A 22,729-nucleotide genomic window follows, 5' to 3' on the forward strand; every position below is an offset into this window, starting at 1 on the left:
AGGAGCTCCAAGACTCCTTTCTAAAGTTTTTCCATTTTAATCCTGCCTTATGGTGGTGTTCTGTTAAGTTTATGACCAAATTGACCAGTTTGGAGGAAGAATCCTTGTCCTCTAAGGATCGGGCGAAGCCAGAGTTGGAAAAGCCTGTTCTGGCCACAGGCAGGCGGGTTGCACACCTGACGTTTGGGTCTCGGCTCCCTGGGATTTAAGACCCGGACTGGGGTCAGGCTCCCCCTAGTCGCCAGGTGGCGCTGCAGGCAATTCCCCAGAAGCCGGTAGCGGGCAAGGCCGGACCGCGCCAGACTCTCCCGTCGTCCGGAAGCGGAGCGCCGTCCGGCAACGGCTAGGTGCGCGACCGCTGCAGCGGACACAGCGGAAGCCGGGCGGGCTGCGGGGGGCCGGGCCTGGCTTCCGCGGCGGGGTGGAGCACCATGGACGAAGCGGGCAGCTGTGCGAGCGGCGGGGGCTTCCGCCCGGGCGTGGACAGCCTGGACGAGCCGCCCAACAGCCGCATCTTTTTGGTAATCAGCAAGTACACGCCCGAGTCGGTCCTCCGGGAGCGCTTCTCCCCGTTCGGCGAGATCCAGGACATCTGGGTGGTGCGAGACAAGCACACCAAGGAGTCCAAGGGCATCGCCTTCGTCAAGTTCGCGCGCAGCTCGCAGGCCTGCCGGGCCATGGAGGAGATGCACGGCCGCTGCCTCGGCCCCAACGACACCAAGCCTATCAAGGTGCGGATGCCCGGGTCCGGGTGCCCGCGGGGACGGTGCCCGGGGGCGGGGTGGCCTCGGGCCTCCTTCCCCATGGCCGTGTCGGGTTCGGGCCGTCGTGTGTCTGCTCCCGAGAGCGGGAGCGGAGCGGACCAGGCAGCAGCTGGCACTCGGGAGGCGAGGCCGGGGGAGCAGGGCGTCGGGAAGAGGCCGTCTGGGCCCTGGGGCGCAGGGGGCGGAGGGGGCGGACGGAATATCCGCCCCGGGTCAGGCCGGGCCACTGTGGCGACGGGGCTTAGAGCTGCCGTGGGAGCGCCGCCCCCGCCACACCACCACGCTGACCATTGGGATGCCCGGCCGGAACTGTGGCGGGGACCCGGCTCCCTCTGGGGTTCTCTGACCCTCTTCTCTCAGAATGACCCTGGCTTCGCGCTGTAAAAACGGATCACTCGCTTTCCCGCAGTTAGGAAGGGGGGTTGACAACTTGATAAAAATACACTGAACTGTGGCCCTCTGGTGTTGGGCGTGCTACATATTCGTCACGCTTTTGTGATTTTTAAAAACCATTTTTAAATAGGCCCTATTTGTGAAGGTATTGATAGCATATGGTCTTTTTCACTGAGACTTTTTTCTTTGAAAGCAGATCAAAGTGACCTGCCCTAAGAAGAGACAAATCATTGCGATGGTAGTGTAGTTGTAGTAAATGCTTCTTTGTAGACTTAGTTCACCCTGGTGATATTTGTATTAAGTTTCTGCACTTTTCTGGAAAATGAAGATAGCTGACACACGGCCGAGGGTTATGTGACTTAATCTAGGCTTTTAGCACAGTGCCTGGTACAAGGGAAGCCCTCACTGTATCCTTACTGTTTGACAGTAGTAGCCAAGATGTTATTCCTTACTTGCTTTCAACTCAAATTCATGGCCTAATCCTAAAAATCCGGCCGTTGCTCAAACTGTTCCTTCACCTGTCCTGCAGAAATAGTTACTGTGTATGTAATTTTTTTGGGCCGTTCCACAAAATTCTCTTTCCCTCAAGTTTTTTTATTTTTTTCCCCATTTCCTGCAGAAAACTGAGAATATCTTAAATATGGACTTATATAAATGAAAGACTCAAATATCTCTCAGTCTCTCATAAAATGAGAAGAAGCCTGGGACTACACCAACAGCACAGTAGACAGTAGACATTCGTTCTCCTCCCACCTCCCCAGCCCTTTTAAATGGGTGACAACAGCTAGTCAACAAAATTAATTGTGAGACCACAGCATATGACCGGAAGTTTGCAACTTGTTTTATAAAGGGTCAGATAGTAAATATTTTAGGTGTTGTGAACCACATGCAGTCTTTGTCACATACTCTTTCTTTGTTTGTTTTTAACAGCCTTTGTTTTTAACAGCCTTTAAAAATATAAAAACAGCCCTGGCCAGATGGCTCAGTTGGTTGGAGCATCATCCAGAAGTGCTGAGGTTGCCAGTTTGATCCCCTGTCAGGGAACATACAGGAACAGGTGTTCCTGTCTCTCTCCTTTCTTCTCTCTAAAAATCGATAAACGCTTTTTTAAAATGTAAAGACAATTCTAAGTCACAGGCTGTAGAAAAACAGAAAGCTATAGTTTGCTGACTCCTGTACTAGATTAATAATTTTCATTTCTTTCCAATTATGATCTTGGCAAAGAGGGTTTTTATACTTTTGGGTGTAACATTACCAACCACAGAGATCGCACCCCAAAACATGTTCCAAATTTGAAACTGATAGACCCCCCCTTTCCATCATTAAATTAAGGAAAGTAAAATTTCCTATACTGAAATGTACCTTCCCCTTCAGTCACAGAGAAATTAAATTATTCCCAAAGATAATTAAAGTTTAAATTCTGTTTTTCACATTTTTGTACACTCATTTTCATCCAGTGCCTAGCTAGACAGTCTAAGTTCATTCTTCAGCAGCTACAGCTTGAGCGATCTTCCACTGGAATATAATTTTGTTGTTCTTTTTCCCCTAGTATTCCCAGTTGAATTAATTCAGCTTTAATGTTTCTCATGCACTTTGGGTTTTTTGCTAAGTTACAAAAGATCCATCTACAAAACAAATTAGAAAATTACAGCACCATGCCTACAGCCAGAAAATATTGTCCAAGTAAAAGTCATTTTGTCACCAGCTACATTATCTGTAGCAAAGAGGTAAACCTAGAAAATAGAAGAGAAAGAGCCCATAGTCTGTGAACATAAATTCTCAGAAGAAATCATCCATTAGGTCAGGGGTAGTCAACCTTTTTATACCTACCGCCCACTTTTGTGTCTCTGTTAGTAGTAAAATTTTCTAACCACTCACCAGTTCCACAGTAATGGTGATATATAAAGTAGGGAAGTAACTTTACTTTATAAAATTTATAAAGCAGAGTTACAGCAGTTAAAGCATATAATAATAATTACTTACCAAGTACTTTATGTCGTATTTTTGCTAAGTTTGGCAGAATAAATCTTTATAAAACAACTTATTATAGTTAAATCTATCTTTTTATTTATATATATTTTGGTTGCTCCGCTACTGCCCACCATGAAAGCTGAAACGCCCACTAGTGGGTGGGAGGGACCAGGTTGACCAGCCCTGCAAGAGTGGGCAGTTTTTATAAAAAGTTTGACAATGCCTGCTCTAGACCACGCATCTGCCAGAAAGTTTGTGCTGGTCTGAGAAAGAGTTAACCACCCTGTTGTGTGAAGATTATAGGTCTACCAGAAATTTTCTGTCAGTCCAAAAAAGAGTTAACTAGTCTGATGTTGTATGAAGATTATAGTCTGAATTGAAAAACACTGCCATAGACTTTATAGTGGGCTATTTTCAATGAAACTAATATCTCATACAGTATTTGACATAGTGAACATACAGTATAGATATTATTGAAACTAGAAGGAGACTCTGCCCGGGGATGTATGTTTGGCTATGTCTATAAGCAAGTTTCTGTACCTCTATGACAGCTGTTTTATAAGCAAACATCATCCTTTTAGAATATTCCTAAAATCTCATAGCTTTATAAGTTCTGGGTTCTTTTAGTTGTTGCCTCTTACTCTAGAATTCCATGGATCCAGGTTTTGTCATTCTTGAATGACATACAGGTTTGTCTTTAAAGAAGAAAGAACTCTCAAAGGCCCTTGTGTGGTAATTTATATTAATCTTACTACATTTCTTCAAGTTATAGAAAGTAAAACTAGCCATTAAAATTCTTATGCTTATCGCTCTGTAAACAAATCCACAGTTCTATTTTGAGATTTTAACATTCCTCTGGAATAAAAACTAAAACAGTTTTACAAATTAAGTTAAAACTGTACAAAATTAAATTCCAAGTAATGATCTAATGTCATGGATGATGATGTTTCAATAAACCTAAATTGCCAGTAGGAGAAAAATAGAGCCTCAAGTCATTCTGTGTATTTTTTGCCTGCATACATCATTTGGATGGTCACTGAGATGATCCAGAGTATTGTTGTATTACCTTATTTTTTAGAGATTAAGAATAGAAAAAAATTAAAATATGATCATCTAGAATTAAATCCAACTATGTCAGATATCACATTAAACAAATGCACTAAACTAAATTAAAAGTCAGATTATCAGGATTAACAAGAGGATCAACTGCCTAACCAGTGGTGTTACTGTGAATAGAGTGTCAACCTGGGACAGTTGGGACAGTGAGGTTGCCAGTTTGAAGCCCCAAGATCGCTGCCTTGACCAACAGGTTGCTGGCTCGGCTTGAACCTGAGATTCAAGCCGAGAAGCAGTCAGTGTACAACTAAAGTGAAGCAACTACTAGTTCTCGCTCTCTCTCTCTCTCTCAAAAAAAAAAAAAAATGAGTGAACTAAATGCTATTTATAGTATAAGAGACAAGTGTAAAAATACAAAGTGTTTAAAAGTAAAAGGATAGAAGCAGCTGCTGTGGTATCAGACAAAATGTTGTCCAATAGAAGAGGAGTATTAACAGATTAAAAAAAATCAAAAAGTATATAACAATCCCTATTTATGTAGTCGGTAATGGAGCTCCAAAATAAATGAAGCATTATTGATAGAACTAAAAGGAGATAAATTCATAATCAGATTTTTGTATACTCTTAGTAGCCGATAGTACAAGTAGACAAAATCAGATATATAACATTTTAATAATACTATTAATCAACTATAAATTGACATTTTTTTTAACACTACCCAACAACTGCAGAGTACTATTGCTTTTGGTAAAACAAAATTCAAAAGTAAAAATACATTTGGAAAAAAACATAGTACAGTGATTGGTAGTAGCTTATGTAAAAATGATTGCAATAAAGATAGCTTAAAATTTTTTTTTTCTTTGTATTTTTCTGAAGCTGGAAACGGGGAGAGACAGTCAGACAGACTCCCGCATGCGCCCGACCGGGATCCACCCGGCACGCCCACCAGGGGGCGACGCTCTGCCCCTCCGGGGCCACTCTAGCGCCTGGGGCAGAGGCCAAGGAGCCATCCCCAGCGCCCAGGCCATCTCTGCGGGAGGGGAAGAGAGAGACAGAGAGGAAGGAGAGGGGGAGGGGTGGAGAAGCAGATGGGCGCTTCTCCTGTGTGCCCTGGCTGGGAATCGAACCTGGGACTTCTGCACGCCAGGCCGACACTCTACCACTGAGCCAACCGGCCAGGGCCCCAGATTGCTTAAAATTTTTATATGACCTTTTTATATTTCATTTAACCTAACACTAATAATGAATTAAATATACTTAAGGAATAGGAAAACATCTGATTTTTTTACAATATTTTGTGGGTTTTGTTTGTTTCTTAGGTTTTTATTGCTCAGTCCAGATCATCTGGAAGTCACCGAGATGTTGAAGATGAAGAACTTACAAGAATCTTTGTTATGATACCAAAGTCCTACACAGAAGAAGATCTGCGGGAAAAATTTAAGGTACTTAGATTTTCTAATCAGCTAGCATCTGTGATAACTCATAGTCCTAAATCAGTTGGGCAGTCACTAAAGCTGAACTGTTGTGTGAGTTAGATCATTTATTGGTGATGAGGAATTAAATATAACTTTTTAAGTTATCTTTTTTAGTCTGGTGTTTATTAAACCTAGAATAAATTAATTTTTAGTTAAAGAATAATAAAAACTGGAAAATATAAATGGTGATGTTTTCCCCACAGACTTTATAATGAAAATGCAGATTCAAAAATATAAAGGCTAAAGGTCAGAGTTTTAAGTAAGGTTATGCAAATATTGGTGATAGAGCCAAGACTTAAACCCAGGCTGTCAGAAGCCAGAGCATGTTTTTGGTCTTTAAAATTTTAAAGCACCCTCTTACTACGTCTCTCATTGCCTCTCATGTAGAGGTGAGTAAGTAAGGCAAGCCTGAATGTGTGAATTGTACTATCTCATTTCTCATAGGCCTATGGTATGTTAACATGCTACTTATTCCCAGAAAGGCTTATTCTTTATAGAGTTTTTGTCCTAAACATAGGCCTATGGAGGAGTTACATTTAAAGAAAATAGTGTCCTTGGGCTCAGTTGGTTGGAGCATCGTCTGGAAAAGCAGAGGTTGCCGGTTCAATCCTGAGTCAGGGCACATACAGGAACAGATTGATGTTCCTGTCTCTCTCTCTCCCCTCTTCCTCTCCTCTCTAAAATCAATAAAATAAAATTTAAATTTTTTTAAAAAAAACTAATTACAGTTTTGAAGATTATAATAAATGGAATTTAAAGACTATTTTAAACCTTACCAGGCAGGGCACAGTGGAGAGTGTGACGGCCTGGGACACAGAGGACCCAGGTTCGAAACTTAAGGTTGCTGGCTTATTGCCCAGCAACCTGGGTCGCTTATCTACCCGAGGTCGCTGGACTCATCTGGCTTGCGTGCAGGGTCACCAGCTTGAGCATGAGATCATAGACATGACCCCATGGTCACTAGCTTGAGCCCAAAGGTTGCTGGCTTGAAGCCCAAGGTCACTGGCTTGAACAAGGGCTCACTGGCTCAGCTGGAGCCCCCTGTCAAGGGACATATGAGAAAATAATCAGTGAGTAACTAAGATGCCACAAGTAGGAGTTGATGCTTCTCATCTCTCTCCCTTCCTGTCCCTCTGTTCCTGTCTGTCCTTCTCTCTCTCTTTAAAGAAAATATTATATAATAATAATAATAGTAAATCTTTTAGCTATTGACTTTTATATGCAGTGATATGAAGTGGGTGGGCAATAAGCAGATAGAAAAACAAGGAGTAAGAAATAATTTCAAACTTCTTCTGTCCTGCTGCAATTGAGAGTTAAATAAAATACTTCAGACAAAAAAAAATATTTCTGACATGACAAATACCAGAAATATATATTCCACACTTCCTTCAATAATAAGGAAAAGTTTTTACTTACATATTTATAAATTATTTTTTTCTGGGTAAACAAGTACGATTATTTCCTAAATAGTAATTAAGTTGCAAATTGGTTACATGAGAATTTTATAAAATAAATAACACTAAGAATTTATATCCCATATTTCTTCCAACATTTAAAAAATAAACCACATATTTCTTACACAAGGTAATTAACTTTCTGAGTCAACCAGTATGTTTTAGAGATATACTTTGGGGGGGTCTCTCCTTCAAAAGATTATACAGCCATATATGCTTCTGTTAGAAGGTAGACAAATAATTAGAGCTAATGTTTATGACTGTTGAGTATGTCGCAGAGGTTGTCCAGGTACCTTAGGTGTATTAGTTCATTTAACCTTAAATTAAGCCTATGAGGTAGGTACAACTGTTAGTCCCATGTAACAGATAAAGAGACAGGCACAGAGAGGATGACTAAACCACCCAGTTAATAAGTGGCTGAGCCAAGCAAGATTTGGATGTAGAACGTTCAGCTCCTCTGCTGTTCACCACTAATGAGCAAAACTTTGGAGCACTTCAGAATGTGTGCAGATTCATACTCCCCCTTCATAACTTAGGCAAGTTATTTGATATCTCTTTGATGTACTGTAATGTATTTATTATATATCCTTGAAGGATTGTTGTAATATTAAGATAGTATATGTAAGGCAGATGTGCACTAAATAAACGTTTTCATTATTTTGGTTATGTTATTTGATAATGCCATTATTATGGCTCTTTTTCTAGTGCCTCACTAGTTTGTGACATTGTGATTCTATTATTAAAAATGGCTGTAAATTTTAAATTTTTGGCAAATAAATAAATTTTGAGTTAGTTCTGAAATAATCTGTTCAGTTACTAATTTTGAGTCCTCTCATAGGTGTATGGAGATATCGAGTATTGCAGCATTATTAAGAATAAAGTCACTGGAGAAAGTAAAGGCTTAGGCTATGTTCGATACTTAAAACCATCACAAGCTGCCCAGGCAATAGAAAACTGCGATCGAAGTAAGTATGGATTTGTTTCACATTGTTAAAAACTTTTAAAAATTCTAATTATTCTCAATAAATATAATACTAATTTTTGTTCATAACCATAACTTCTAATTTAATCTGAGCAATGGGAATTTATATATAGTCCTCAGATGAAAATTATTTTGGGCTATGATTAAGCTTTCATTGAGGCACCATCTTGGAAAGAAATATGAGCAACTATGTTAACTTAATTAGTAGGTGAAAGTATTGTTGCCATATTTTGGTTATTATTTCTACAGCTTTGGCTTTTTTTTTTTTTTTTTTTTTTTTTTTTTGTATTTTTCTGAAGCTGGAAACGGGGAGAGACAGTCAGACAGACTCCCACATGCACCGACCGGGATCCACCCGGCACGCCCACCACAGGGCGATGCTCTGCCCCTCTGGGGCGTTGCTCTGCCCCTCTGGGGCGTTGCTCTGCTGCGACCAGAGCCACTCCAGCACCTGGGGCAGAGGCCAAGGAGCCATCCCCAGCGCCCAGGCCATCTTTGCTCCAATGGAGCCTCGCTGCGGGAGGGGAAGAGAGAGACGGAGAAGAAGGAGAGGGGGAGGGGTGGAGAAGCAGATGGGCGCTTCTCCTGTGTGCCCTGGCCAGTAATCGAACCCGGGACTTCTGCACGCCAGGCCGACACTCTACCACTGAGCCAACCGGCCAGGGCAGCTTTGGCTTTTTTTTAATTTATTGATTTTAAAGAGAGGAAGAGAGAGAGAGAAAGAAACATCAATTTGTTGTTCCACTTATTTATGCATTTATTGGTTGATGTGTCCTTGCCGAGTATTGAACCCTCAACCTTAGTGTATTTGGATGACGTGCTAACCAACTGAGCTATCCAGCCAGGGCCTTTGGTTTTGGGGGGTTTTAAGTACATATTTTAGAATATTAAGTATTAAGAAATTGTCCTATGCTTTCATGTTTTTTTTTTAATATTTGTTATATTAAAGAAACAACTCAACGGGTTTTCTTTAATATTTGTTTGTGTTTGACCTAAACCCTAAATAGAATTTAGTATATTAACAAGCATATAGGTTAAGGATAGGATTTATAAGGTTAGGTGAATAAATACACATTGGGTTAATTTTAAGGTAGAGTGACATTAATTAGATCTGCTGTTGCTGGTATACATCATGGAGAATAAGCATTTTAAAGAAGCCAAGAAGAATTTTTCTTATTGTCATACTTATAGATCTATTGACTTTAAAAATGAGATATGCAGTAATTAAATTATGAATTTCAGGAAATTATAAAAATCTATACATATTGGAAAGAATTATTATTAATTAGTAGAATTCTTAGTTAATCCTAAGGTACACGCCAGGATTTTCTCAGAGACATCTAAACTTCTCAGTCAGCATTAATTGTGTACCCATGGTATACACATCAATAGGTTAAGAAGAGGCATGCAAGTAGAATATAAAGCAGTCTTGCCATTTATAGTTACAGTAGCCAAGATCTAGTAGGCAAAAAATAAAGAATAATAAAAATTTTAAAAGGCTCTTTGAAAGCAAGAAGTATGTCTTTTTTGTCTGTTTCTGTCACCCCAAGTACCTAGTACAATAATAAACCTTCAATAAATATTTATTGAAAATTTAATCATGCCCTGGCTGGTTGGCTCACGGTAGTGTCGGCCTGGCATGTGGCGGTCCCAGGTTCGATTCCCAGTCATAGCACACAGGAGAAGCTACTATCTACTTCTCTACTCCTCCTCCTTCTCTTGCTCTCTCTGTTTCTCTCTCTCTTTCTCTCTCGCCCTCTTTCTTCCTCTCTCCCTGTCTTCTCCCACAGCCATGGCTCAAATTGTTCAAGCAAGTTGGCCCCAGGTGCTGAGGATGGCTCCCTGGCCTTTACCTCAGGCGCTAAAATAGCTCAGTTGCCAAGCAATAGAGCACTAGCCTCAGATGGGCAAAGCATCACCCAGTAGGGGGCTTGCGGGATAGATCCCAGTTGGGGAGCATGTGGGAGTCTGTCTTTCTGCCTTCCTACCTCTCACCCTCTCACTTAATAAAAAAGAACTTAATCAGAAATACTGCTATTGATAGTAGCATCAATAAAAATTTACTAAATGAAGAAAATGTTCGAAAGTGTGAGGTATGGTCTATCAGTAGTGAAGAACAAGTGCACTAAATGAACACAGACATGCATTGAAGGCAGAATTTGCATCTGGTGTAGAGTAGTCAAGGCAGAAGGTGAAAGTAGTGTTAGCAAAGGCACAGAACTAGGTATAAACCTGGCTTTGCTTAATACTGTGAAAGGCAGCAGTCGGGGTAACGCATAATATTTCTGTAGGTACACTGGAACCATGTATGGGAAGTTACAAAGAGTTCAAGCTTGGACCACATTTGGATTCCCTTGTAGAAGGTTTTAAAAGAAGAAAAATAATAAAAACTATTTTAATACAGTTGATCTAACCACGATATCAAGCATGGATTTCCAGGGAAAGAATTCAAACTAGCTACTTTTATCCTTTTTGGAGCCACCAGATAACACAATGGAAACTATGTACCTTCTTCTTTGAAACCTGCCCATGTGCACATACGTGCATAAGCATTTTGTTTAAAGTTTCAGAGGGTGCATGGGACCTTCCCACCTTTTGAAGCTCATTTTTGGACCCCTATTTAAAATCCTGGATCTATAGACAAAGAGACCAGTTCAAGGATTATAATTTAGTTGAAGAGAATCTGAATTTAAAATAGAGGCAGGGAATTTAGAGTGAAACATAACATATTCTAAGTGTATTTCAAGGGAAGAATTTTGATGATAGGTTGAATGTGAAGAAGCCCTAGAGATTTTGATGTTAGGAGAATGAATGACGATGTCATCTGTATTTGGGGGAGTTTGGAAAGAATAGCATAGAACTGATCTCTCATGTCTACACTGACCCATAATTTGGGATTCTTGCTATTTCTTACTTGACCTTTTCTGTTTTCCAAAAGGTGTAGAAGTAGGTCTGGTGGAGATGGCCATTGTGTGGATTTTGTTTTAAACAATTATATTTGTAAAGCTAAGCAAAGCACTAGCAATTCAAGTATATTTGCACATATGTTAAATTTGCTACGAAGTTTGAAATTCATAGATACTCTTTTCAGGTTTTAGGGCAATCTTGGCTGAACCCAAAAATAAAGCATCTGAATCCTCAGAACAAGATTATTATAGTAATATGAGGCAGGAGACATTGGGACATGAACCTAGAGTAAATATGTTTCCATTTGGTAAGTGAGTTATGTTTACCTAATAGTACAAGTATAGCAGTATATGCAATCTGAATTGAGTTTAAAAAATATATTTTTTAATTAACAGTCTGCAAATATCAGTGCATAAAAGTCATATTGTAATGGGTTTTATTTTTTGTTTGTCTTTACTTCTCAAGTTTTTAATATTTAACACTTGTTTCCAATTATAGTTCTCTATAGTTTTACTTTTTATGTCACTGCCACTTTTTTGGGGTAAGCTTCTCCTTTACACAGCTAACCAAAAAAAGTATGAAGGACACACAGATATCTCCTCAGTATGAATCCTAAAATTATATGCCTAAAAGCAACTACTGTTGCTTTAAAATTAGAGCTAGAGAAAGAGAAATGACAAGCAGAAGCTAGCAAAAGGGGCAAATGAGTGATGAAACTAAGGGCTGTGAATGTTCTTTGGCATAAATGTTCTTTCAGGTGAAATGCTTGCCATATTTTGCAGTTTTGCATCCCAAACATATTCTGCTTAGTTGGACTACACATTCCTGCTTATATTTCTCTGTTGGAGGCTGTGAGTGGGGAAGAGTTGTCTGTTTTCTTGTCATTGGTCCCTTTTGATAATGCTGATGATCAGGAGCATTCTACAAAATACAATGCCTTTGTTCAGTGCAATGGACTCAATGAAAGTTCATTTTATTTTCTAGTACCTAAAATGTTAAATGAATTCTGGAATGTACAGAAATGTAATGATTTGCTTTTCTCTATATTGTTGGAGAGCAACAACCTGAATTTGCAAGTTTTGACAAGAATGACAGCAGAGGCCAGGAAGCTATCTCCAAGCGCCTGTCAGTTGTATCAAGAGTACCTTTCACTGAAGAGCAGCTTTTCAGCATTTTTGATATAGTACCAGGATTGGAATATTGTGAAATTCAACGAGATCCTTATTCAAATTATGGTAAAATAATATCTATGTTATTTTTAAATATGTGTGTGTGGTTAAAATGGTTTTTCTTTAATGACACTATATGTTAAATACTGTTTATGTGACAGTTTTTCTTTTTTTCTGCTTTAAACGTTTTAATACAGTGATACCTTAATAATAAACCCTTGGGAATATATCTTTATACTGAGTCTTCTATATTTTTAAAATGTTTTAATTCCCACACAATAGAGGATTTTCTGTTTCCAGCTGTACAACAGAAATACCTCACGATAGGGTCTCTTTCTGTACTCTTGATTAATGCTAGGTGCAGTTATGAAACCCTTAAAGTTTCTTCTTCATCCCTAAGTCTCCTTTTCTTAAATTTAATACCTTGAAATGAAATTCCTTTCCTTCATTTGAAATACCTATTTATTTCTACTTTTTCCCACTTTATTTTTTTGAGGGTACGTTTATTAAAGCTGGGGGCATTGAAACGAAGAAGGACCCAGACTAGAAGCAGCAGCAAGAGAGCCTGGGCGGGCTGCTTTGGCTCACGGGGAAGTCAGAGAGAATGCGGTCAGAGGGTTATTAGCCTGGTATGAGCTGCCGCTTCCCACTGCTCCCCAGGTACAAGTTTCATGAGGACCCTTAGAATTTGGCAGATGCACACCTGTGGGCGAAGAAGATGGGAAGGGGAGAGAGGAAAGGGAAAGGCGCAGGCGTGCTCCCGGAGGGAGCTCTTAATAGAAGCAAGGCTCTAATATCAGCATTTGAACTTTTAACTAATTAATTGATTAAACCTATTATCTTGTGTTTGTTTAATCCAGGGTAGTCGCCCTTTTTATACCACCACCCACTTTTGTATCTCTGTTAGTAGTAAAATTTTCTAACTGCCCACTGGTTCCACAGTAATGGTGATTTATAAAGTAGGGAAGTAACTTTACTTTATAAAATTTATAAAGCAGAGTTACTGCAAGTTAAAGCATATAATAATAATTACTTACCAAGTACTTTATGTTGGATTTTTGCTAAGTTTGGCAGAATAAATCTTTATAAAACAACTTACTATAGTTAAATCTATCTTTTTACTTATACTTTGGTTGCTCCGCTACCGCCCACCATGAAAGCTAGAACGCCCACTAGTGGGCGGTAGGGACCAGGTTGACTATCACTGGTTTAATCCATCGTTGCATTTTTTAAGCCTTTTGATTTTTAAAGGCTTTTGTATAAAGAGAGGCATTTAAATAGTGGTATTATCCTTAAAATGCCATGTATATATTTTTACCAAAATCTGGCTTTTATTTTGCTTTGTAGGAACACCTCTGTTACACACGTGTGTAAGAGAACTTTGTTTCCTGACACCTTTGTTTCTGTATCTACTGGCTGAATGACATTGCGGTGCTTCTGCATTGTACCATGGACATAGACTTTAGATATTCAGTCAGCTGTATTTTTAATTCTTGTATATTATCTACCTTTGTTTTAGGACATGGAGTGGTTCAGTATTTTAATGTAGCATCAGCTATTTATGCAAAATACAAGTTACATGGATTTCAGTACCCTCCTGGGAATCGGATAGGTGTTTCCTTCATTGATGATGGGAATAATGCAACAGAGTAAGTACCATCCCAGGAGTGCATAAAGCCAAGCTTTGGGGTTATGTGATCATGAATTTGCAAAATAAAATTAGAAAACAGTTGCCCTCTCAGGTGAAGAGGCTACACAAAACAAGTTACTGTTAAGAGAGTATTTTTAGTTTTTTGTAAATTGTCAGTTATTATCTCCAGTCTTCTTAGAAAAATGGCAACACAGATGGTAGCTGCACAGCTTGCATCAATGGTGTGGAATAACCCAAGTCAGCAGCAATTTCTGGTAAGTAGGTAAGAACTTAATCTTCACAATTCATCCTTAAGATTAAAAAATAAATGTGGCCTTTGTTTATTACCTGTGTAAGAAATGTTCAGAGCTGTAGTAGAAGACCACAGAGGTGCCATGATAGTCATGTCTTTAGCACTTGTCTGTTTTAAGATCCCTAAAGTGTGGTTTTTCTTTTCTCATTTTGTATCTACATAATTCTTCAGCAATTTGGAGGAAGTACTGGATCACAGTTGCCTCAAATCCAGACAGATGTTGTACTTCCATCATGCAAAAAAAAAGCCCCTCCTGAAACTCTTGTGAAAGAAAGACTTTTTATCGTGTTTAATCCTCATCCTTTACCTTTAGATGTATTAGAGGATATATTCTGGTAAGATTTCAATTCCACAAAGTTACATTTTATATCACTTATTTAAACCAGTAATGTAAGCACTCTCACAATCTTGAAACTTTTTAAATCCAATAGCTATCAAATAGAGATAATTGTTTCGTGGTTTAAAAAAGTCTTCATTGATGTCACCTTCTAAAATATGCCTGACCAGGCGGTGGCACAGTGGATGGAGCATCATCCTGGGTTGCTGAGGACCCAGGTTCAAAACCCCGAAGTCACTGGCATGAGGGTAGTCTCATCCAGCTTAAGTGCAGGGTCTCCAGTTTGAGAGTAGGATCATAGACATGATCCCATGATCATAGTCACTGGCTTGAGCCTAAGGTCTCTGGCTTGAATTCTCCCCCTCAAGTCACGTATGAGAAGCAATCAATGTACAACTAAGTGATGCAATACGAGTTGATGTTCTCATCTCTCTCCCTTCCTGTCTCTCTCTTTCTCTCCAAAAATGAAATATATGCTCTCTTCCTTATCTATCATTTAGACATCCTGTGTTCCCACACAGAATTAATTTTCTGTTATTTTGTTTCAAAGGTATAAAACCCATAGGATTGTTTTGAAAATTTGCATGCATAGAATGGACAAATCATTTATTTCTAGATAGAAGACACATCTATCCTCTAGAATTCTGATGTTCATGTAGCTTTTCCGTTGTAGTTTTTATTTAAAGGAACAGTGTTTACTAAGCATCTTATGTTTTGTCAGCACCCAGTTGGATCCTTAAGGATTTTATAATTACTTCATTGAGTCAACAATTGCTTGATTGTACAGAAGAGTAGATGATAGCGTAAAAATGATGAAGGCTCTTATTTCTGTTTTTAACAAGACTCCTTCCTTAACTTTTTCTTTTTTTCACTTGCCTTACAACAATGTTAGCGAATTTTAAAAACAGATAGGAAGCTTATTAAAGACCTACACAAAATGTCAGATATGTGGTTCAAATATTTTAACTTTTATTTAACTGATTTATTTAAGTCTGTTTCTTGACTCTGTTCTCTCTTCTAGGCAGGTATTGTGTTAAATGCTAGAGGCTTTGTATAAGCAAAATATTATATTATGTAAACAAGACATAATAATCATTGTCATCTTAGAGATAATGTATTGAGGAGACAAGTAAGTAAGTAGGAAATTACAGTCAAATGAGTGCTATGAAAGGAATGGACCAGGGAATGAAATACATAAGAGTGGCAACTACCTTAGAAAACTCCTTGGAAGAAACAGATGTTGTAAAGAGCTGAAGGACAAAAGTAATTTAAACTGGGAAGAAACCTGAGAGTGTGGGGCTTGGTTACTCCTGCCAGAAAGAATGTGAAAGGGGGTCACTGTGTATGGAATTTGAGACTGTGAGGGAAGATAAAGCTGGAGAGGACAAGAACCCTGTCAAGAAAGGCTCACAGATATCTTAGGGAGTCTGTCTTACCCTGGAGGCGTTGAGGAGCTGCTGAAGGGATTGTTTTTTTAGAGGGAGGGATGGACAGGAAGGGAGAGAGATGAGAAGCATCAGCTTGTAGGTGCTGCAACTTAGTTGGTCATTGATTGCTTTCTTGGATGTGCCGGGGCGGGGGGGGGGGGGGGGAGGCTCCAGCCAAGCCAAGGACCCCTTGCTCAAGCCAGCAACCTTTGGGCTCAAGCCAGCGACCATGAGGTCATGTCTGTGAACCCATACTCAAGCCAGTGACTTTAGGGTTTTGTACCTGGGTCCTCAGCATTCCAGGCCTACACTCTGTCCATTGCGCCACCACCTGGTCAGGCTGAAGGGATTTTTTTTAGAGAGGAAATTATACTTATGTTTTAGAAAGACCACTCAGAAGAAAGACTGGGTAATGGATTGGAGAGGCACAAACCCAGGGGTCAGGGAAACTAGTTTGGAAGGTATTCGAGTAATCTAAGGCAAAGATAATGGTGGTCTTCATAAAGAGAGAACCCTAAGTGAGAATGAAGAGAAGCTGACAGTGATTTTTAAGAAGTGAGACTGAATGGGCAATAGGACATAGGGAGAAGGGTGAAAAAGGAGTCCAGAATGGACCCCGACTTTTAGACCTGAGCCGCAGTATTTTTAACATCAGTTTGTTTTGTTTTGTGTAACTTTGTTTCAGTCGTTTTGGTAACCTGATTGAAGTTTACCTTGTGTCAGGAAAAAATGTGGGGTATGCCAAGTATGCAGATAGAATAAGTGCTAATGATGCAATTAATACTTTACATGGAAAGATCCTAAATGGAGTCAGACTTAAAGTTATGCTGGCGGATTCCCCAAGGGAAGAATCCAATAAACGACAAAGAACTTACTGATTCTTGAGGTAAGCCCTTTTAACCTAAATTTTAAAACGTACTGGCTAAATAGTATAGCAAGAAGTATATATATAATACGTACTTTAATTAGAAGTGTCTTTTTAGTGATTTAGACATTCTAAGTTAAAAGCACTATGACATAAAACTTCACTGATAAAACAAACTACAGCTCTGGTTTATTTTATAAAATATTTTTTAAACTTGAACTTTATAAACTTAAAATGGTTTTGACGTTCACTGGCAAAATGTTTTTTCCCTTCTATAAAATAAAATCAGATTTTAATTTGGAATATTAATTATTTTTGATTAATGAATGTCTTAGATATTAAGAATTGGACTTTTTACTATATGCTTTCATAAACTTTAAACTTAAATTTCTTCTTCTATGACAGTCACTTCATATCTTCATGGTTTGGGGAAAGATTCTTATAAATTAAGAAATGTTCAGCACTCACATATTTATTCTATGAATGAATTCTGAGTTCCAGGGGAAGCTGGCATTTTCCTCTTTCCACACACACCAACTTCCCAAGTCCACTGCTGGTCAAACATTAGCAGTCGGCAAGCATCTCAGATGCAGCTTGAAGTTACTGGCTTACATGCAGTTTTTTTCACTTCATGTTTTCTTTTGACCAGTTGTGAGAACTAGCAAGTATCAGGATGAGTTGTCTCAAGCCTTACTGCCGATGACCCTTTGTCTAGTAGAGCAAGTTAAGTGATTAGTTCTTCCATCCTAGAAGGTAACTGGCCATAGGAGGTGTCCATTGGGCCCATTGTGAGTAATCCTAATTTAGAAAATTTTTAAAATATTCTATTTAATTACAGAATCACTCCCATTACTCTATACCAGTGGTCGGCAAACCGCAGCTCACGCCACATGCAGTTCTTTGGCTCCTTGAGTGCGGCTCTTTGGCCAGCTTAGGAGTACCCTAATTAAGTTAATAACAATGTACCTACCTATATAGTTTAAGTTTAAAAAATTTGGCTCTCAAAAGAAATTTCAATCCTTGTGCTGTTGATATTTGGTTTTGTTGACTAATGAGTTTGCCACCATTGCTCTACAATGTATAAATATTAAATTGCCAGTGGAAAAGAGTTAGTAAGTTTTACAATAAAGTGGTTTCTTGTGTTTACAAATAAAATGTTAAAAGCTGAATTCTGTTTCAACAAGCTATCTTCTAAAATAGCATGAAAATATGTTTATTCTTGTCTGTGACTATTTCAATCTATAGGTACCTTAGTTGTTCACTCGTTGCTTTCTCATATGTGCCTTGACCAGGGGCCTACAGCAGACCGAGTGACCCCTTGCTCAAGCCAGCGACCTTGGGTCCAAGCTGGTGAGCTTTGCTCAAACCAGATGAGCCCGTGCTCAAGCTGGTGACCTCAGGGTTTCGAACTTGGGTCCTCAGCATCCCAGTCCCACGCTCTATCCACTGTGCCACCACTTGGTCAGGCAGATCTTCGCCTTTTTGGGGCTCAGTTTTTCTCGTGAAGTTATTGAGAGAAAATGAGTCAGCAAAATTTCTTATAAAAATTTTAACAGTGCTTTTTAATATGAGCCAAAACTTTTGTATTGTGACTTAAGTGAAACCTTTGAGATGTCATCTTCAAATGATCAGAAACTAAATGTTTAATTATTCAAAACTACCTTGTGGTCAGCTGGTGATCTGAGAACAAAAGTTTATAATAACATTTTCTCCTGGAATAGTGATGTACATTCATCCAATTTTCTACATTAGAGAAAGTGCATAATTTTCAGCATGACTGGTCATGAAATATACATTTATCATTTTTCCCTTACTGAACTATTTATTATACATACTTAGGGCAAAGATAAGGAAGGTCAGAATAATGAAATTCAAGAGTCACTCACTGCTCAAGAAGGCTAGTTCCTTTTGTCTCTATAGAATAAGCCTAGGTTTAAGGAAGCCACACCTAGGGAATAGGAGAACAAATTGGTCCAAGAATAACTTTAAAAATAGTTGAGTGCTGTTTTGAGATGAGGCTGATGTACAAAATGTATTCTATTTATATGTGAGGAAAGTAGAAAGTTTAGCATCAGAGCATTCTGGTTTTGTGTTTATTTCTAGCATTTTCCCTCCAGAAATTCAGTATGTACTAGCATCATCCTTTCAGGTAAGTTTGATTTTGCTTATTTGGGGGTATCTGTGGTAGAGTAGACAGATAGCATTGGCTATATTGAAATAAAGGAACAATACCTAACATTTATGGAATATTGTATACATATATACATTAAGCTGTTTCCTTTCAGATGATGATTTTCATACTTGTATTGTGTTCTTTCTACAGAACAAAGACTAAATAATGACATAATCCTCAGCTGACTGACTGAAAATGTGACTGGACGCACTCCCTGTGGACAGTTGACAGCTTTTTTTTTTTAATATATCTGATAGTCTGTGCACAACATTGTTTTGTCTGGGGAGCAGGGATTGTTGACATGTATTTTTGAATTCACACATTGATGCTAAAACTAATACAGTAGTTGTTTCTTAGAGCAATATGTTGTTATGTGTAGCAGAAATAAAGTTTTCTTTGCTTAACTAAATCATGCCTTATTTATGTGAAAGGTGAGAATGAAAATTTGAATAGTGTTTAGGATTTGACTGAAAGACGTATTTTATTGGTTTTGAGATGCACATTTTACTACTTCAGAAATTGGAACCGTCTTATTGATTGTGCACAATAGTGTAATTGATGCCTTTTTTCATAGTGGAACATAAAATAAAGATCTTTCGATCAGTTGCATCTTAGATTCAATAAAATATGGTAATTGTTACTCAGTCTACACATGGAGATTGGCTGCTTACATTTACTCTAAGGCAAGATTCAAGCAAATGTTATTAGAAGTATTTTTAAATTGTATTTTTATCATTAAACCAAAATTTATTGGTAATTTGTAAAGATCTTTTAATATTATAGAGCAACGGTGATAAAGAAAAAATTGTTGATAGTGGGTTTTTTTTATTTTTTGGGTTTTGGTTTTTGGGGTTTTTTTTATAATTTAAATGTCACTGATTTTGGACATTTTCCCTTTATAAATACAGAAATATAATGGCCACTCTAAAAGTCTGACTTGTAAGCAATTTTCAGAACAGACTATGATAGAAAGAATAGTCATTTCAGAAAATTAAAATTAGTAACCTACTCTGCTTGTATTTTGAAAATACCCCTAAAATAATTCTTATCAATTTTTATGGTGAATGTCATGTATCAAGAATAAAGTATATCAAAGTCAAGAACTTGACATCTTTTAAAAACACATTATAAATGGTATGCAGTTGTTAAAACATCATTTAATTACCTCATTATGCTTCTAACTTCCTCAATTACACTAAAACTAGTGGAAGATTAAATTCACTGAGCGTAATGGAGTGTTTCATACTTGCCCATTTCTCCATTGAAAAATTAAAATTCTCTTTTTGAATCAGTAATTTTAGTAAATTTAGATAAGAAAATTTACAGTCTTATCTTCCCAGGCAAGATTAACTGTATGAGAATTGAACCCAGTGTGTTTCTGTGAGCCAAAGGGCATATTTTAAAAAGAAAGCAAATGCTCTCTTTGTAATTGAAAAACCTAAGTGAAGAGAGTTGAGGATTAATTACATGTATTCATTTTTCATCCTGTTCTCATTCACTGCATACATAGTTTCATTTTTGTATAATATGAAATAGAATTGTGCACTATAGGTTATCTGGCTTTACCATTCAAGTAATGTTTGAATTCCACCCCCACCCAAAATATTCCTGTCAGGTGGTTAATCTAAACAGTGTAGAAGTAGGGAGCTCCCTAGCCCCTACCAGAGACCACTGCACATTTGTTTAATCCTCAAAATTGACGTAAATTTCAATTCCCTATAATTTTTGTTTTTTATGTTTTTCACTGAGCCATGTAGAGACATTGACTCTTATGGCAGCTGTCACGCCCTCTGCCACCCACATTTTTTGTTCAGATCAAATAATCCCAGTTTCTCCATCCTGCATTTAAAATCAGGTAGCCAGTTCCAGGAAAAGGTTTTGGTTTCCTTGAGGTGTCTCATCTAGGTTTGTTTCCTTGAGTCCTTCATATAAATTCTAAAGAGATTTGTAATAATAGCTCTCTGCTTACAAAATACTCTTTGCTCTCACAGTTCAACCTTCTGCTGAGTTTTCTCTCCCAGTCAGTTGCATGTCTCAGTGAACAGTGCTTACTTTGGCTTTGCTATGCATTTAATCTTAATCCTCTTCAATTATTTAGCCTTACTCCTGCTTTCTTACAGTTGATCCCTAAAACTTTAATTTTAAAAGCCAGAGTGTCACTTTTTTATTAAATGAAATTCTAAAATCTAAGAAATAGCATTTAATAATCTAGTGCTTATGTTGTGAGTGTAGTGTTTTCTTCTCAAATGCACTTTGGATATGAGGACATAGTATGTAGATATTTAGATTCTCTATGTATGTCAGTTACTAAAATTGCTAACGTAGCAGGGTTTTTGCTAGATATGTCTTCAATTTAGAAAAAAATAGCTAAACAATACAGGTTAATAAATTTCTCTTTTAATATGTGATTCAAATAATAAATTATGTTTTAAATAAATTCTGATTAATACTCTCCCATCAGTGCATTAAGTCAGGTCTATTATGGTAGTTTATAGATGCTGAAAACAGCTATCAAATTTGCTGCTTCTAAAACATAATGTCACAAACTCTGTTCCTTGAAATAAATACCAGTGTCTTGAGAGAAGTCAGTAGTGTTCTTTTTTTCTTTTTTTGACAGGGACAGGGAGTCAAAGAGAAGGACAGAAAGGGACAGACAGACAGGAAGGGAGAGAGATGAGAAGCATCAGTTCTTCATTGCAGCTCCTTAGTTGTTCATTGATTACTTTTTCTCATATGTGCCTTGACGGGGGCGGGGGGTGGCTACAGCAGAGCAAGTGACCCCTTGCTCAAGCCAGTGACCTTGGGCTTCAAGCCAGTGACCCCACGCTGAAGCTGGTGAGCCCATGCTCAAGCCAGATGAGCTCGCGCTCAAACCAGTGACTTCGGGGTTTCAAACCTGGTCCTCGGTGTCCCAGTCTGACGCTCTATCCACCGTGCCGCTGCCTGCCTGGTCAGGCAGTGAGTGTTCTTTAGGAAAGAACTTTTCATGGTCAAATATATTTAGAAAATGTTCAGTTAGTTTCACAGGTTTTTGACCATGAAATTTCTCAGAGCCTTTCATATACTGTTGAACACCATCACTGTGCTCCCCAAAAGAGAACCACAGGCTTTATTTTGATAGTTTGCTTTATGCACTGTGAAATTAGAAAATACTTTTCTAGAATATATACTGTTTTGATTCATATAGTATGGTGTGGTTTTATTTACAAATTTATATTTTAAACTTTTTTATCCCACCCTTGATAAAAAGTTAGTACAAAATACTAAGGAAATTATTATGATAAAATTTTAGCTATCTCTTGATTTTTATTCTTTTTTTCATTGGGAACCTACTAAACATTAATGAACCAAAAGAAAATAGAGATTTTATCAGTTGTAATAACCATTGCTACTCAAAAACCGAAGAGTAGTGGTTCTAAACTTTGATGTCCACAAGAATTACCTCTGTTATTAGTTTAAAACTCAAGTACTCTGATTCTGCTGGTTTGAGGTGGGTTTCTAACAAACTCTAGGTGATTCTGGTAGGGGAGTCAATAGCACTGACTCTGCAGTATATTGGCCTAAAGAGATTCTATAGACCTTAGGTTAGACTGTTGTAAAAGTAAGACAGTGAGACTTTTCCAAGTCTTTTTACTTTGGGCATTTTTAGAATTAAGCATGTTTCCCCTCAGTTTAATATCAGTAAATATGAATTGCAGTAAGAAATTGTAAAACACAAGCAGTCTCACAAATAGCAAAATGTCAGGCCACCTTTTTAATGTTAGCAAATATTTTTTATGTTTATAAAGGATACTAATTATTTGCTTTATGCCA

General features: G+C 38.1%; 1 protein-coding gene across 2 annotated transcripts; it reads left to right on the forward strand.

Annotated features, from left to right (window-relative positions):
* Nucleotides 1-289: 289 nt before the first annotated feature.
* Nucleotides 290-19,325, forward strand: RBM45 (RNA binding motif protein 45). Of its 2 annotated transcripts, none has more exons than XM_066345899.1 (9): nt 290-731; nt 5,504-5,626; nt 7,952-8,078; nt 11,187-11,309; nt 12,058-12,237; nt 13,691-13,820; nt 13,992-14,076; nt 14,286-14,449; nt 19,067-19,325. In XM_066345899.1, coding segments are annotated over exons 1-9 (1,233 nt in total). In that variant the 5' UTR covers nt 290-431; the 3' UTR covers nt 19,068-19,325. The 2 variants fall into 2 exon arrangements, with proteins under 2 accessions (XP_066201996.1, XP_066201995.1); XM_066345898.1 differs by lacking the exon at nt 19,067-19,325 and adding an exon at nt 16,564-16,764 and having other exon boundaries at nt 292-731.
* The last annotated feature ends 3,404 nt before the right edge of the window (nt 19,326-22,729 follow it).

The sequence above is a fragment of the Saccopteryx leptura genome, chromosome 7, assembly GCF_036850995.1.
Source record: "Saccopteryx leptura isolate mSacLep1 chromosome 7, mSacLep1_pri_phased_curated, whole genome shotgun sequence".
NCBI classification, from domain to species: domain Eukaryota; kingdom Metazoa; phylum Chordata; class Mammalia; order Chiroptera; family Emballonuridae; genus Saccopteryx; species Saccopteryx leptura.